This window comes from Centruroides vittatus, unplaced genomic scaffold (genome assembly GCF_030686945.1).
Source record: "Centruroides vittatus isolate TY-2023 unplaced genomic scaffold, ASM3068694v2 contig_926, whole genome shotgun sequence".
Classification (NCBI taxonomy): Eukaryota; Metazoa; Arthropoda; class Arachnida; order Scorpiones; family Buthidae; genus Centruroides; species Centruroides vittatus.
The window spans coordinates 844,309-860,831 of NW_027122612.1; the positions used below are offsets into that span (position 1 = coordinate 844,309).

At 27.2% G+C, this 16,523-nt stretch overlaps 1 protein-coding gene across 3 annotated transcripts in view; it reads right to left on the reverse strand.

Moving 5' to 3' along the window:
• Window positions 1–6,666: 6,666 nt before the first annotated feature.
• Window positions 6,667–16,523, reverse strand: part of LOC136984619 (protein O-mannosyl-transferase TMTC1-like) — a 105,868-nt gene continuing 96,011 nt past the window's right edge. For 2 of the 3 annotated variants that reach the window (XM_067281683.1, XM_067281682.1), the window contains exons 13-18: window positions 13,151–13,286; window positions 11,102–11,246; window positions 10,833–10,970; window positions 9,324–9,446; window positions 7,758–7,835; window positions 6,667–6,950 (exon numbers count right to left, since the gene is read on the reverse strand). In XM_067281683.1, coding sequence (XP_067137784.1) covers window positions 6,792–6,950; window positions 7,758–7,835; window positions 9,324–9,446; window positions 10,833–10,970; window positions 11,102–11,246; window positions 13,151–13,286 — 779 coding nt within the window. In that variant the 3' untranslated portion in view covers window positions 6,667–6,791. Of the gene's footprint in view, window positions 6,951–7,757; window positions 7,836–9,323; window positions 9,447–10,832; window positions 10,971–11,101; window positions 11,247–13,150; window positions 13,287–16,523 lie in introns of those variants that run through there. The other variant, XR_010882214.1, reaches the window with a different exon arrangement.

The following is a 16,523-nucleotide window of genomic DNA, read 5'->3' on the forward strand; positions in this document are numbered from 1 at the left end:
CTTTAAACAAAAATTTTTTATATGTATGTATAGTTTTTTATTTCTAAAAATTTTATCTAAATTATTTTCTCAGTTTAATAGCCCATTTCTCATCCGTTCAAATGTTAGAGTTCATGGTGACGTGTTCGCTGAGACTAGTAAATGCAGACGTTTCGTCGCGATAATTCACCTTATTATGCAAATTTTGAGTCATTCAAAATCATAAGAGATTAAATATATAGAATATAATCTTTTAAAATATACACGGCTATAATTATTAACTTAATTTTGCTTTTATGTCTTCATCCTGTGATTGATACGGATTATAAAATTGTTGATATAGTCGAACCATCTCTAAACAGAGGCCACTTTTTCAGGAATTTCTTCCTGAACAAAAATGCATACGAAATAACCTCTATACGACGGACACCTTTGAACAACGGCCATTTTTTTATATTTCCTTCAGTGGCTGTTTTTCAGAGGTTTGACTGTATTAACTGCAGAAATTCTTATAAATTTTTTCAATGTTTTTACTAAAAAAAAAAAAAAAAAAAAAGAAGAAACTTATTAGTTCGATTGTGGAAAAACAATAGGCGAGATATTTGTAGAATCTAACTTCCATTTTATCGATTTAAATTTTTTTTTCCTGCCTTTTTTTCGTGGATAAAATTTGCGAAATTTATCGATTATCGATAGAAAAACTTTCGTCATTTCTAAATATATTACGAATTTTTTTTATTGTAATTTAACATCAGCATTAACCTCATTTAAGCAATTGAATTCAAATCTAATAATGTCTATATATTAAATTGATAAGAATTAAATCTTTATTATTAGTTTATTTGAGCAAAAATTAAACGTGTTAAATTATTACACGTGAATAAAATATGATTATAAGTTAAGTGAATATTATTATTATTATTATTATTATAAAAAATATAAATCACAATTAAATTCTGACAAGTTTAAAAAATATTTCTCCCTCTTTTAATTTTTTTAAAATCTTTTTTCTCTTCAATACGGCTGAAGATTAGTTTTTATGTTTGGGGTCTAGCTTGGAAAATGTTGAATAAAAAAACTTAATATCTATCTACATTAAATTATTCAGAGCACTTTTTAATTAGAAAAGTGAAAGAGAAATTCAATAGAATTAAGTCGAGTTTATTATTAATAGAAAAGCAAGTATATATAAATCTCTAAAACCGCAGCAGACGCATCTCTTCTCGTAATATATCTAATTATCTTCTGGTTAATCTTTATTAGTACAAGTTTCCTGTACTTTTTGCATCGTTTCTTAAACAAATGGTTCATTCGATCGCGTTTAATTAAATTCCTTTGCCTATCTGTTCTTATTTCAATACTGTGTAATTACTGGTCTGGTTGAAAACTGTTCCTCAGGTGCTCTTCTACACTATCTATACACCACCTCTGGGACGACATACTGACAACTCCATCGATTACTATCTCCTTTCCTACTTTGCCTATAAGTATAGTGATACGATAAAGTAACTTCTATTTTAATTTATTTATATTTCAAAGACATAAAAGAAGAACTACTCTTTTATATCCTTAAAAAATGCTCCTGAAGGTTTTTGAAAGTTAAATGAATTTAAACGATTGTTAACTCTTATGGGGCTTTTTCTTTATTTATTTTTTTATTATTTTTTTACGTTTATCAATGGATATAAAAACAAACTTTTTTGAATTTTTACGGAATAAGTGAAACGTAGAAGTCTTTTTAAAAGTGAGTTTTCTATAAAATATATTCTATTTCTTGCAAAGTAAGTAATTTTCTAAAAGTTTTGAATGCTCAAGTGAATAAGATGGATCTGCTTTTCGCTTCTATTTTTAATCTAGAAACTAAGACATTCTTTATAGGCCACGCGTATTCTTTTATTTACTAATTTATCTGATTTATTTATTGTAAAAGCACTATAATTTAAAAATTAAATATTTAAACATTAAAAAAATGTGTGCTTTTAAGAAATAATGTTATTATTAAGCTACAATTTTCAAATTGCAGACGTATAGATTCCTCCCGTTCTTCCTTAATCTCAAGAAAGGAGTTAGATAGATGAAAATCGAGACCGGATATGGAAAGCTTTTATCCGGTCTAGAGCGGAAGTCACGCGTTTTTTAAATTAAAATATGATTAAATATTGCATACTTGCATACGTCTAATTATTATTATTATTATTATTTTAAATATCGGGAATAAAAATATATTTTGTCAATTATACAAGCTTACACAACGTTTCAGTATGCCAGACATTATAACTACCGTCAAATTTATATCTAAGGACTCGTGTTTTAAATTTATTTTATTATTTCATGAAGGAAGATCCTCTTATACGTTATAGTTAAGGGCTATAATAAGACTAAATATACTCCTTCCTATGAGGGCGTGTGCCAGCGGCCATTTGGAAGGGCCTCAAGAAGATAAAAATTATTAATTCTGTTGTGTATTAAAAAAACCCTTTATTTTTGTCGAATTTTGTTGTTTATAATAATATATAATACAATTTTAACGCTAATTTGTTTTTTCTTTTTTAATATACCGAAGGCATCCTGTTAAACGACCCAGGCCTTTTTTTGACGTGTAAAAGGCTCTGATTTAAATGAATTCGGTTTTAGAAAAAAAACTTGAAATATAAATTATATAAAAAAAACATAATTTAACGCTCTTGGTAATCAGAATTATAACTTTAAAAATTAAAAAAAAATAATTATATTTATCATTTTTAAATATGTCTGATCTTTCTTTAAAGATTAAAAAAATCACGAAAAATTATATTTTATTTTAATTTATTTTTTATATTCTTTATTTTTTTATTCATAAAAGTCATAAAGATTTATAATTAACATAACATAAAAAAACATTCTGTAAAAAAACAAAAACTTAAATTTTCTCTGTAAACATGAAACATTTGTAAGGAAAATTTTTGTAGAAATTTTGTTACAAATCTCATAGAAATTATTCGATTTTGTAAAACAATGTTTAATATTTTAAATTTCTTCGAAATTTAAGAAAAAAAAAATTAATGAAATATTTACCATATAAACCCATTTAGTAGGCCATATTTTCGACATCTGCTTAATTCTGTTCATTTTTCTTTTTACAAATTAGGAATGATTAAAAAGAGAAAATTATAAACATCTGGTTATTTCCATTAAAGTCATTTATAAAATTACGTTAAGCTAATTTACTTTAATGTTATACTCAAAAGTTAAAAATGCACAACAACGTTTTATCTTTGTATTTCCGAAAAGTAAACATATGACGCTCCATATAAACTGATAGCATATAGAATTAATTAAGACAGAAAATTAAAATTTCATTTAAGAAACTTTAATAAAATGATCGGATGTAAAAAAAAACATACAATTTTTTAAAATTTTATTTTAAATTTTTAAAATAATAATTTAAACTTCGATATAGTGCCCTTCTAATTGATGTCACCCTTGTAAAGCTCCAATTAATACTTATAAGCAGATTTTCTCCATGAATATTAAATCGAAAACATTTAATTTTCTGTGAATAACTAAATGTATAATTTTGTAGTGGAAACGAAATTGCTATTCTCAATTTTAAAATTTGTTTGCATTCATTACTATATTCAGTTGTTGAGTTTGAAGTGCTTTAGTACTATACTCGATTTAGTGCCAATTGCAAAGGCAAACAAACGAAGTTTAAAATATTTTTAAGTTTTAATGCATGAATATAATAAACTAATATATCAAGATGTTTATATTAAAGATTTTCTTGTTTTTAAATGTTAAAAAAATTTGTTTTCGTTGTCAACTTAATGAGAACAAATTGAAATATATATATATATACAAAAAAATGATTGTTTTTGTTTATAATCGCATAATTTTTTGCTAAAAAATTCAGAAAAAATTGAAAAATAAAAGCATTTTGTTATTTTAAATTAATATATTTTCTATTTCTGATGATTTTAGCCAAATTATTCAGAAACTTTAACGATTTAACAGGAGATAGTTGTTTTGTAGAAGTGTAGAAATTGCTTTAATTCTCAAATGATTGTTCTTAATTACAGAATTAATATAATTAAGTTCTAAACTGGAGAATGCAGCTTTAATTTAGACTGGTGTAAATTCATTTCTCTTATATTTCGAGCGTTAGGAAGAACAGTTAGACAATAGATATAACCCCGAAAATAAAGGAATTTACCTATATATGAGATAGCTCAAAAGAAGAAAATCTCTATTAACATTTATTTTGTAGGACAATTCTCTTGGTTGTTCCCGTTGTGTTTTATAGGAGAAACTAACGAATTCCTGACCGCATAGTCTTGCCTATTGGGAATTAAGTTCAGAGTTAGTTTCTCTTTCTTCGGTCGATAAACTTCGATCTCCTCTTTCTCGGTGCAAAGAACAGCTTCTAACGTGCTACCGGTCACCTCGATTCAACCTTGCCATGGACAATTGAACACGTCTCTAAATCTCTTATGCATCACCAAGTCGATACTTGAATTCAAATTTGTTACAGAATCTATCGATACTGATCAATATAAGCTTTCAATTATAAATATTGTTAATTGGAATCTTAATCTATTCTCTTCCAATCACGTTTATCGATAAAGGAATGTAAGTTGGATAAAAGAATATTACAAATTTCTAATTTTAATCATTAAAAAATAAAAATGCTTTGCCATTTTTCTGCAGAAACCAAATTTTACACTTCTCTGATGCATCTTATTATTTTCTTCCATAGTATTAACATTTAATTTAAATTCATCTTGTGACAACAATACTTTGTTTGATTTTATATTTGAAAATTCCTAACAAAATTTTTATATTCTTTCATCTCTTAACTTATATAAATTGCTTATTTGTTATTCTAAAATGTCAAACGTTTCATATCTTCATCACGTGCTTAAGAACACTTCAGAAATATATTTTATCCTCCCATTTTCTTCCAGGATAAATAGGATAAAGTGACAAGTTTAAAAACATTTCATTGTTAATCAAATAACTAATAAAATAAAACCGAGAGAATTTTTTTAATACTTAATTTAAATACTCCAGTGAGTTTCACTAATGTTTAAATGCAATTTTAATTCCAGTTATGTAAATTAAGTACGGTCGAGTCGTTTCGACGAAAGTTTATCTCGATAGTTAAGCTTTTAATTTTATTAAATTTTTAAAATAATTTGCATATTTTTCCTATACAAAAATTTTAAAAATTAAATATTTAAAATGTCACGCTTTCGTACTTTTATTTATTTTTTTTAATTTTTAACTTTCTTTAAGTCACGCTTTTAACTGATTGAAGATTAGTTACCCATCATATATTACGGAGAATTTCCTGCGATAGAATAAATTAAAATCCATAAATTTACTAATAACATTAAGAAGAAAATAATTGCTTCCAGTTTTAAAAATATATATACGCTATTTATCAAATTATATATAAATATATTTATTTATTTATTTACCAGATGAATAATTATTTTTAAATATCAAATCTTAATTGAGGTGACTTTAAGGTGGTGCCTTTTATTTTATAAACTTAAATCGATTATTTTAGTTGCAAGACTGTGTATTTTCTATTGCTTTTCTCAAGTTAAAAGACAGATATTGAGACTAATTAGCTGATGTATTATTAAGATAACGAATAAACTGTTTCAGATAATTCGATTATGTGATCAGAAACTGTTTCAAGTAATTCGGTTGGGTGATTAGGAACTCTCGGGTAATTCTATTAATGATCAAAAACTGTTTCAGATAATTCTGTTAAGGGATCGGAAACTGTTTCAAGTAATTTCATTAATTAATCAAAAATTGTTTCGGTTTTGTATTTACGAATCTTATCATTAATTCTAATACTTCTAATTATAAATATGATATTACACTTGATATTAAAAAATGAAAACTTGTTGAATTTAAATCTACTGTTTTGTAAATTTTTAAATAATTCGTTAATTTAATTTTTTTATTTATTAATGATTGGGCCTATAAATTCCTACTATCATCCGTCCGTCCGTCCGTCCGTCTTTCCTTAAAATCGAGAACGGTGTTAGATAGATGACCGGCACGACTCCATTGCTAACGGAAAAGTATGATGTACAGGGGCAAGCCACTGCTAATTTGAGATGGAGAGTCTATATTTTAGATTAAATAAATTAAAAATATGATTAAAAATTGCAACCCGGCATTGTGACGATGTCATAATAAATAATTGCTCGTTTCTCTTAAATCGTTGTTTGATGTTAGAGAATTTAGAAAGTAAATGTTGTTAAATACTTTTAAAATTATAATATTTACAATTAAAATGCAATAAATAAGTTTCATTGAAGTGTATTTAATAATATTAATTACTCATTCACTGTATTAAATTTTTGTTTATGTTCATATTCTTTGAAACCATTCAATATCATGAAGCCATAAATTTTTAACAATAAAACTGATAAAGAGAATTTTACTTTGTTTTCCATTATTGATAATTGCACGACAATTTTTTTTATTATTTTTGTCATTTTAATCGTCTTTGTCTTTCCGCTTGAAGAATCGAATCTCATTGAACTTATTCCTCAATTTTTCAAGGGAATCTACCCTTAATCCGTAACCCCATTAATCGCTGCTCGATCCCCTCGATTCAATGATGACGTAACGTCAAACCTTCTCCTTTTAAAAATACGTAAAAGTAAATGGAAACAATAGTCATTTTTTTAAAAAAAGTGTCACGTTTATTTAGTTATTGTCTCACTTGGCATCACTCAATATAACTTGCATAGTTTTCACTGAAGCTTCGCGACTCTGGTCCCTGGTTCGGCGCCATTTCTTCTGTCCTATTCCAAATGACAAGCAGCTCCACCTCTCCAGCAATTATCATTTGTCGTTTTATATAAAGTTTTCCGTAATTTCTCCATATTCTCTAACAAAAGTTTATGATTCGAATCCAAATAGTAAGCTGCTTGATAATGTCTATGAGCTGCCGTATAATTTCCCTAAAAAGTAGAAGGGGGGAAAACGAATCAAAATAATGCATTTTAATAGTTAAAAAAAATTAAAATTATTTCAAATTTAAACCATTTTTCTTAATGGATGTAAGTTTTAACTCAATTTACAAGTTCGATTGCAACAGTAAGTCGCATTTATCTAAACCATGAATCATCTTCATGCCTGTCTAGTCAAAACACTAAAGCAACCAATAATCATTGATTTTGTCATGTTCTTTGCACGAACTATCGATAAGAAAGGTTAATTCTGAGTTTTAAATTAAAGCTTTTCTAAAAGTTTAGTAAGAGTAACATGCCAAAGTAGAGATTGCGTTACTTATGCTACATTTATTTGACAGATCGCTACGCTTCCGACTCTACCAATGTAGTTTCTCTTCCTGTCGACATAGATTAAGAAAAACTACAAATATATAACCTTATTTATGCATGAGTAGCTACCAATTTTTCAATCTTCGTTTCTTTCTAAAATCTAATTACAAGGCAAAACAAATATACTAGATATTTAAAGTTACCTTTTATTACAACGTCGTTTTTTGGATTTTAATAGACTAATAAAGAAAAGTGAAAGTTAATTTTACCCATTTCTTTAACTGGATATAGTTAAAGTAAAATGGAAAAAGTATTTTACTACACGCGAATTAACATTTATGATGTAGAAAAATAATTAAGAATAATAGCACTACATAAAACTTCATTATTTTTTTTTACATTAAGAGTAAATAAATTACACACATCAAATATATAATTTTAGTTATTTTATATTTTTAAAAAATTATGAAAATATATTCTACTCACTCTTAGATGGTGAATAACCGCCAAATTTAGGTGCGCATGAGCCAGGTTAGGATCTAACATTAAGGCAAGATGATAACTCTAGAAAGAATATTAATTATGTATTACAACTGGGGGAAAGTTATGTTAATCGAGAGAAATGACAATTTATTTAATCTTTGGTTAAGTTGTCAAGCAGAACAAAAGAGTTCTCTTTGACGAAATGGGATCATGACTGCTATATAATTAAGTCATGTGCGGCACTATATTTATCGCCGGATGTGACACGGACCAGGTGACACATCGCGTGATCAAAGATCTAATTTGAATACTAACGACACGCAGTATCTAACTTTTCTACTAAGTGTTTACTCTAATTATATTCAATCTTGTCAAAAATTTTTAACTACAAATATATATGTGTTATAAGTTATGAAAAATGTATAAGTCTTATATTAAATAGTAATATATAATATTTTCTTTTGTCTTTATTCAAAATTGTAAAATGGAAATTTTTCTATGAGGCAGCAGAAATTTTAAAATTCCAAACTGAAAGAGGAAGTGTTTTTATGCGCATGATTTTATAAATCGATAATGTATATTTTATCTAAGTTTTTATATTACATTCGTTTATTCTATAATTTTGTGATAAAAGTGGGATTTTCTCTGTAGTTTTCTTAATCGTAAATGCAATAATTTCAAATATAATAAAGTAGATAAAATAAAATGAAATAAAACGAACATGTGACGTTCTCGGCGTTATGCGAAACATACAGCGTTAAACAATTTAAAAATCTGTTAGTAACAGAAAGAAAATAGGCGGAGTTACGACAATTTTTGTCTATTTCGTCACAAAGATAACCATTTTGCCAGCCAATCTTTGTAAAAGCTTTTACGTGCTATTTCTTCTGTATATAGGATTTTTACTGTATACATTTATTGGAGTTTTAAGTTTCTCTTTTCTTTACCATCTCTTAAAGCTATTAAATTTTTATCCTGCATAATACTCCTATGTTCTTTTATTCTGAATAATATAATTTTCTTGTGTTCTTTATCCTACACTTAAGGCCCTACATCTGATTATATAACTTGTATGTTAAAATGATAAATAGGAAGTAAAAATTGAATAATGATTGATAAAGGCATAATTTATATTTTGAAGTAAAGTAAACTTTAAAGATAATAAAAATTAAATATTTATATTTAATAGATTTATATGTCCCATAAGTGAGATATGTTTTGATTTTCATAGAAATTTGATCTTTAATAATCTATTAAAGTTACAGTTCTTATTGATTACATTCTCATAACTTACACAATAATTTTGTTAAGGGTTTCTCGAGTTAATATTTTATTAAAATTATATTCTCTAAAGTCAGATGTATCATTTATTTGCATTGTACACGATGAATTTGTTATGCAATAATACTAAATTTAAGTTAGTTTCTGCACTTTAAATACAAAAGGTATATTTGAAATTATATCGTATGTAATTGTATATATCGATTCTCACAGAATGTTTACTCATCTTTGAATTGTTTCTTCAAAAGATTAATGCAATTATATTATTAGAAATTAATGTTTACTTACATGTTCAGCCGAATCGAAGTCATTCAGATCCTTCAGAATGTCTCCATGTTCAGCGTGCATTCTAGCACAAATCTTCTCTTGAAAATTACAAACTGCCAAGGCCCGAAGAATATAATCTAGAGCCTGAAAAATAAAATTTAAAACTTATTAATTATATTGTTTAATGAGAACTTGACTACATAATTAATTTAAAATTAAATAAATGATTTAATAAATGCTACATTTAGAAAAATAGAAAGAGTTATACAATCATAACTGGATAAGTATAAGCTAGTCGCTATAGTTCTATCGAAGAGCAGTTTCTCCTCTTCTGTTACAAGATGTGACATTTGGGTTGTTTTCCAAGACGTAAATCATTCCGAAGATAGATAAACCGCAGGAACAGGGCGTTAGAAACACAGAGCAGGTGGCGAACCCCAAGCTTGGCCAGTTTGGATACAAACAGCCAGATAGCCTCATAAACTACACCAAGGTTGACGGATAGAAGGGTTATAAAAACAAGCGTGTGCTACGAAAAGAACTCGTAATAAAATAGCAAGTAAAGGCATTTTATAACGACGTCAGTCTAGCTATTTCTTGTTATTTAGGAATGAAAAATTTCTACAAAAGTTCTTATAACCGTCTGAGTTACTTTTTATCTGTAAAACAGTTTATAAGGTGATTTTTATATTTCCAAACGATTTTATAGAAACAAAATTCTGTTTTGGATGCTTGGTTTTTGGATAATTCGAAACTCGTAAATTATTTTATAACTTTGTTATACTTATCTACTGCAATGGACTCGATAAAATCTTGAGTAAATATAAAAATTCCCATAATTTCTTAAGACAACATTTCTCATTTATAATATTTGAACCGCTTTTATTTACTTTCAATTATAAATTTCAAATTAAACATAAGATCATTTTAAAACTTAATAGCTAATTAAAGAGAAAGTATCTATATTTTCGCTCTATCAGCATACTTTGAAACAAGATAAACTTATAAATAGAAGCAGACAGGTAATAAATTTACATTCTACTTTAAATAAAACTTATAAAATGTTGTTGTAATATTAAAACTATTCTATAAAATAAAATTAATATATTAAAATCTATTCTAAGATAAAGTGCTTGGCTCTGCTCTTCCCATTATCATGTTTAATCTTAGTAGCAGCTTGATTATGGTGTTAAAACACGAAACGTTTCTTTAAATTATTATATATATATATAGCTTAAATGTAAACGTTTATTTACTATAATAACCCTAACAAGTCTCTTATTAGGTAAATTATCCAGCTTGCCATATTCTACTTATTAAGAAGAGGAAGAAGTATGAGTTATTGCTTAAACTTTACAGCTCTGCTTTATTAATACATTTACAGCTTCAGTAATTAAGTTTAGTTGGTGAAAACACTAAATGCTTTCTTGTAACAGTTATCGCTTACAGAATTCGCTATTGTGTCGGAATTAACGGCTTCTAAACAATTTTACTTTATACTCTACTCAATATTTAAGTTTACGCTTTTACCTCTGTTGTTTTATTGCTTTGGTTGTAAAGAGTGGCCAAGAGGTGAAGTGCTTCTCGATGCGAACTATTATCTTCCACCACAGAAAGCAAGATGTGTTCGGCCTGCTGATAACTTCGATCTTGAATAAGAAGCTGTGACTGAAAAAATAATAATAATAATTTTTATAAAAAAAAAGAAAGTAAATATCTAAACATTATAACATTATAAATATTTTATAACGTATAAACTAAAATAATTCTTTTAAAAAAAAATAATTCTAATAACTTACATAATGTACTTTACCATTCACGTGTTCAGGATACTTCTCCCTCAGATCGTCGTAAACCCTTCTGGCATCTTTACTTCTTCCGGTATTGGTATAAAGTAATCCCAAATTATCCATGATGTCAGGATCTTCTTGTATCGTCAATGCACTAGAAAAAGAAAAAGAAAAAATTACAAGTTCGCCCATTTCGAAACATAATAAAAAATTCATCAAAGATTTCATTTTTTAATAATAGTGTTTAAAAGAAAAGCTGGCAGCAAATTTAGTGATTTTTCAATTCTTGTAAAAAAAAGAGATGCTGTAACAAAATGTACGCGATTCATCACGTTATCAACCACACCCATCAAGATTACAGAGCGCCCATGTCAAATCGCTTCCGTACCGAATCCGTCCCCTTCATTACATCTGTTCCAGATTCTCTGACGATTATTCTTTTGTGTCTGTATGTAATGATATGTACACGACGCCACTGATTTATTGTTTAAGCGATTTTTTGAAGTATTCTCAATGATGATTTTAAAATGGAAGTGATCCAACTCTAACCGATTTATACCAAAATAAAAAGATATTTCCCTTGTTTTTAACTGATTTTGTTTTGAAAGACATTACTACATAATATTTCGGATTATTAACTCGTGATATATTTACTTTTTTATTCGTGTTAAACTAGGAAAAAGTAATAACTTAAAGTACAAATAGTATATAATTTTCTGTGAAAATAAGTAAAACGTATTTTAATGACAATTAATTGAAGTTAAGCTGTCTGAACGAAATAAAATTGGATAGAGAGGGCTATTCCAACTATTTTTATTTTTACAACCAATTATCGTTAAGCTTAAATAATCACGTAACTAAAGCGTAATCGTTATAATATATTTCAGTGTTATCTTATGTATATTACAGAGGACCGCCTATGTTCATATAATTTTTAACGTACTTTTTATCGCATCTATCATTATTATTTTATGATTATTAATAAAAATTATTCAAAAAAATAATTATATGATTTTTTCATTATAATCTTTATGTATATTTAGACAAAAGCTCGTACAATTGCACTTTGTTAATCATGAAAAACAGAAGTTTCGAATTGCCACCAATGGCTATTTTTTTCGCTCAAGAAACAATTAAAATAATGAAAACAAAGTAGAAGAATAAGAAGAAAAAGAGAGAAAAAAAAGAGTTTCTGTGACTATAAAACGATTTTCTGTCTCCGAAAAACAACAACAAAAAATTCAAACTAGATTCCGGTAGCGATCCAATTATAGTTCCGGAGGATAGTCTACAGAATAATTATCCGGGAGAGAAAACGGAAGAAGCTATATCAAAATCATGTCTAACTTCCGGAAGGATCGTCTTACATCGAATTTGGTCCATAAGAACGAGACGTAATTATCTTTGGAATACCATATATTCCTTTTTCTGGATACATGTCATTGAACTAGAGAAACACAAAATTGTCGTACTTTATCTGTAATCTCATTTTGTGAAAACGGAAACATTATTCGACACTGTCTGCATCTTCCAAGGTAATTTTCTATCCAAATACTTCCAAAACTTTACCAAAATTTCACCTTGTACAAATAATCAAATCAAAACTTTATCGATTTCTTATCATTATAATTATTAATAAAAAAATTTTTAAATGTCTTTGCGATTTTAATTTACTTTGTCGTGTCACTTTTCGACATTATTAAACGAAAACTTACTGGGAGGTAATTATGTAGCGGGACGAGAATATAATATTTATTTAAGTAAAATCTATAATAAAATTTAAAAAAATCAAAAAAGCCTCTCGCCATTTACGTGACTACAGAAATGATATTTAATTGCAAAACCATGTTGTTAAAGTTTCGCCCCTTTGAGTAGTCATATGATTAATATTTTTTAACCTAAGTAATATAACATGTTGTTCTTTCGATGTTTTCACGCCCAACAAATGCATTAATAAAATAAAACCACGTGAATTTAATAATAAATATATATTTTTTTAAATTTATTTTTATATTTTAAATAATTTTCTTAGGAAAGTAAAGTGTATCTATATCTTACCGATTATATAAATCCTCCGCTTCTACGTTATGCTTCATCGATTTTAAGGTTTTAGCTGCGTTAACGAGTGCTACAGTATGATTAGGATCGATGGCAATGGCTTTTTGGTATTGCTTCACCGCTTCGTCTATTCTTCCTGAAAAAAAATAAAAAAATTTTCTAGCCATTTTTATATTAGAATATCTAATCCTATCGTGCGTACCACAAGTGGCACACCCAAAGTCGTAAAACATTGCGATAATACATAAATCAATGAAAAGAAGAACCAAAATGGCATGTCAACTTTTTCTTTAAAATATGTCCATATTTAAAAATTAAAATATTTTAAAAATAATTTATTTTAGTTCAAGAAACAGTAAATAACATCAATTCCTTTAACAAGACGGTAAGAATTAAGAATTCCGAGGTAACTCGATCTTCAACAGGCAAATTTAGAGCACGATTTTAATGAGGATCTCGTAAGATATCCATTGTTATTTTTTATTTACTTAGATTGTTCTTATCACTTATTTTTCATGTGACATCTCTTGATATCTTTATTGAATATTCGACACCTACACTAATTATCATCCGATGAAAGAAAAGACGTATTTAAGAGTCTAAGCACTCAATCATTAAATTATTGATATTTTTACAAGGTTGTCCTCTTGTATTTGGACACGATGAGGAAGAACGTATTCGTTTCTATTTCCTTCGAGTTATCATGATGTCACGCAATAATATAATTTCACGCAATGTCAATCAGTTTGTCATTTTATAAACAGTTTAATCTGTCATCCATTCGTGATAACCACGACGTGATTTCATTGTTCCAATGCGAAACATTAAATGTTAATTATCTCTAAATTTAATAGTTAATTTTAAATTTTTATGTATTATTATTACTATTTTGAAATGATAATAACAATATACATATATTCATAACAAAGTTATAATTCCTTCGTGGGTTATTGCCATCAAAATTCGATAACAGAGTAAAATGAAATGAATGTAATGCATTTTATAAAAGAAATCTCATAAAAAGTTATGATTACAAGCTACAAAAATGATAATTGAAGTCTTCTTATTGCATTTTTGAGAAAACAAAGCAGTAATATTTTTAATCTTGAGCGAAAAGTAATTTAAGATCATTTTATTCAGCATAGGTTTCACCAGTTTTCGCATGTTGCGTTATAATTTAATTGTATTAATTTTTAAAAATTTGAGGGTAAATTTATTTTAAAAAAATACAAAAATTGGAGAATACTTCACGTTTAACTTGTTACCTTTTCATAATAATTCCTTTCAAGAGCATACATTAGTTAATCGAACAGAAAATAATGATCTTTAATGCATAAAAGATATGGATAGTCGCAAAATGGATAATAGATAATGAAGCTCGCTATATTCTTCTCAGAATTGCAGATTATCGTTAAATTGTAAAAAAGGAGTTCAATGGGCCGAACTCGGACTCCTCTGAAAAATTAAGGAATAGAATTGTGGGATTCGATCCCGGTTTATCTGGCGGAAAGCCAAAACTTTTATGTGACCTATCCAGAAATTGTTGGAAGTATTTAACGGAAAATCGTTCATAACTTTTCTTGCCCATTTTTCAAACAAAAATTTTAGGCTAAAGATCTTAACGTTTGATTTATTATACTTCGATCAGTTTGAAATTGATGCATAATAATCTAGTTCATTTTATGAATCAACTGAATATTTTTAAACTGGATGGTGCTGTGAATATCAATGCATTAAAATTCTTTATAACCGAAAGAATATAACATAAATCATGCATATTTTGAATATAATTAGAAGTTTTATTTTATATTCATTGTAGAATAGTACGCCCTACACAGGGAGTCAGCATGGTCTCATTTCATTTACAGGGCCTCAAAATCTTTGTTACAAAATCTATTCATTTGCATACTTTTTGTCGGATTTTATTATTAAAAATATAATAAGTCTACAGTTTTTAATCTTGTTTTGTTTTTTAATATAATGGGGTTAAAGAAACTAAGTGGTCCGAGCTTATCTAAACCTCTAAGAGGCACCTTTAAAAATTGCCCTCTATGAGTAGTATGTAAAGAAATATTTTTCAAATTTATAAGCATTAAAATGTAAAAAAAAAAAAATTTATAAACTATGTTGGAAATAAAGATTATGTGTAGATAAATGCTATACCATTACATAAATTATTAACGATTTTAATATTATTTTTCGACCCTCACTATTCTAAAATTATATAGCAGCAACCACTGTTCTTGGCGTCTATTGGATATATTACGCTTCGTTCAAATGTTTGATATGTTAACATAATAGAGTGCGGCACTCGTTTGGTGTTCTCAATTCATTTAACAAATATCCGTTCGTACTGTACGTACCGGTCAAATCGAACCGAAAGTAAATCTAAGGCATGCTGAAAAATTATATAATATCGCGGAATAGGAAACAAAAATACAAGGAAAATAAACTAGAAACCTAGTAATATTTTCGATTTGTAGGTTTATTTAGGAAATAAGATGAATGTTCTGCACATCCTGACGTCCCGGAAGTGACATCGGGATGAACTATTAGTGAACGACGAGCTAACGATTGTCGTTGTTATGACGCGATCGAAAAGTATTCGGCCATATATTATCGTTACTTTATATTGTGACACATGTACAGTAATAAATAAAATCGTATTTATGGTATTTACGTTTATTGTAGCGTTGCGTGTCGAAGATGATATCATGATAAGACTATTGATTTTTTTTTATGGAACTTCAAAAACTAATTAACTGATTCAGCAGTTTTTTTTTCATTTCTTCAGTTTTGTTGTAGAGCCTCACTTACAAAGCATGTTTTTTATGAGAGAATTTTTAAATTTCGTTTCAATATTAGTTCATTACTTATATTAAAAAATACAAATCATTAATGTAATATTTTGTTAAGTTACACCAGGACTGTTTAGCCCCTATAATCCTTTGCGCCAATGCTACTGTAGGACAAACTTTAATTTTAATTCCAACAGAGAAAAATTTATATTCAGTATTCATCAGCCAGATTTAAATTACGTTCTCTAAAATGACGTCTAAACATTCATTGTCTTTCATTGGATAATCAACAAAACGCCATCTGACGGCTAAACATTTCATCTATTTTTTTTTTTTCGTATTTTCGTTAATAATTCAAAAATTTTTCAATTTCCATGGAGATTCATTTATTTATGTTATATAACTTTTTAAATAAATATTAATATAGAATAAACTCAATTGATTCTAGACCATTAATGAATGTAAAATTACAGTAAACAAATCGTAAAAAAGAGAGGACATTTTAAAAAGTTTGAATATTTATTTTATATAACTTTTTATCAATCTTTACAAATTTTATTTTATAATCATAATCA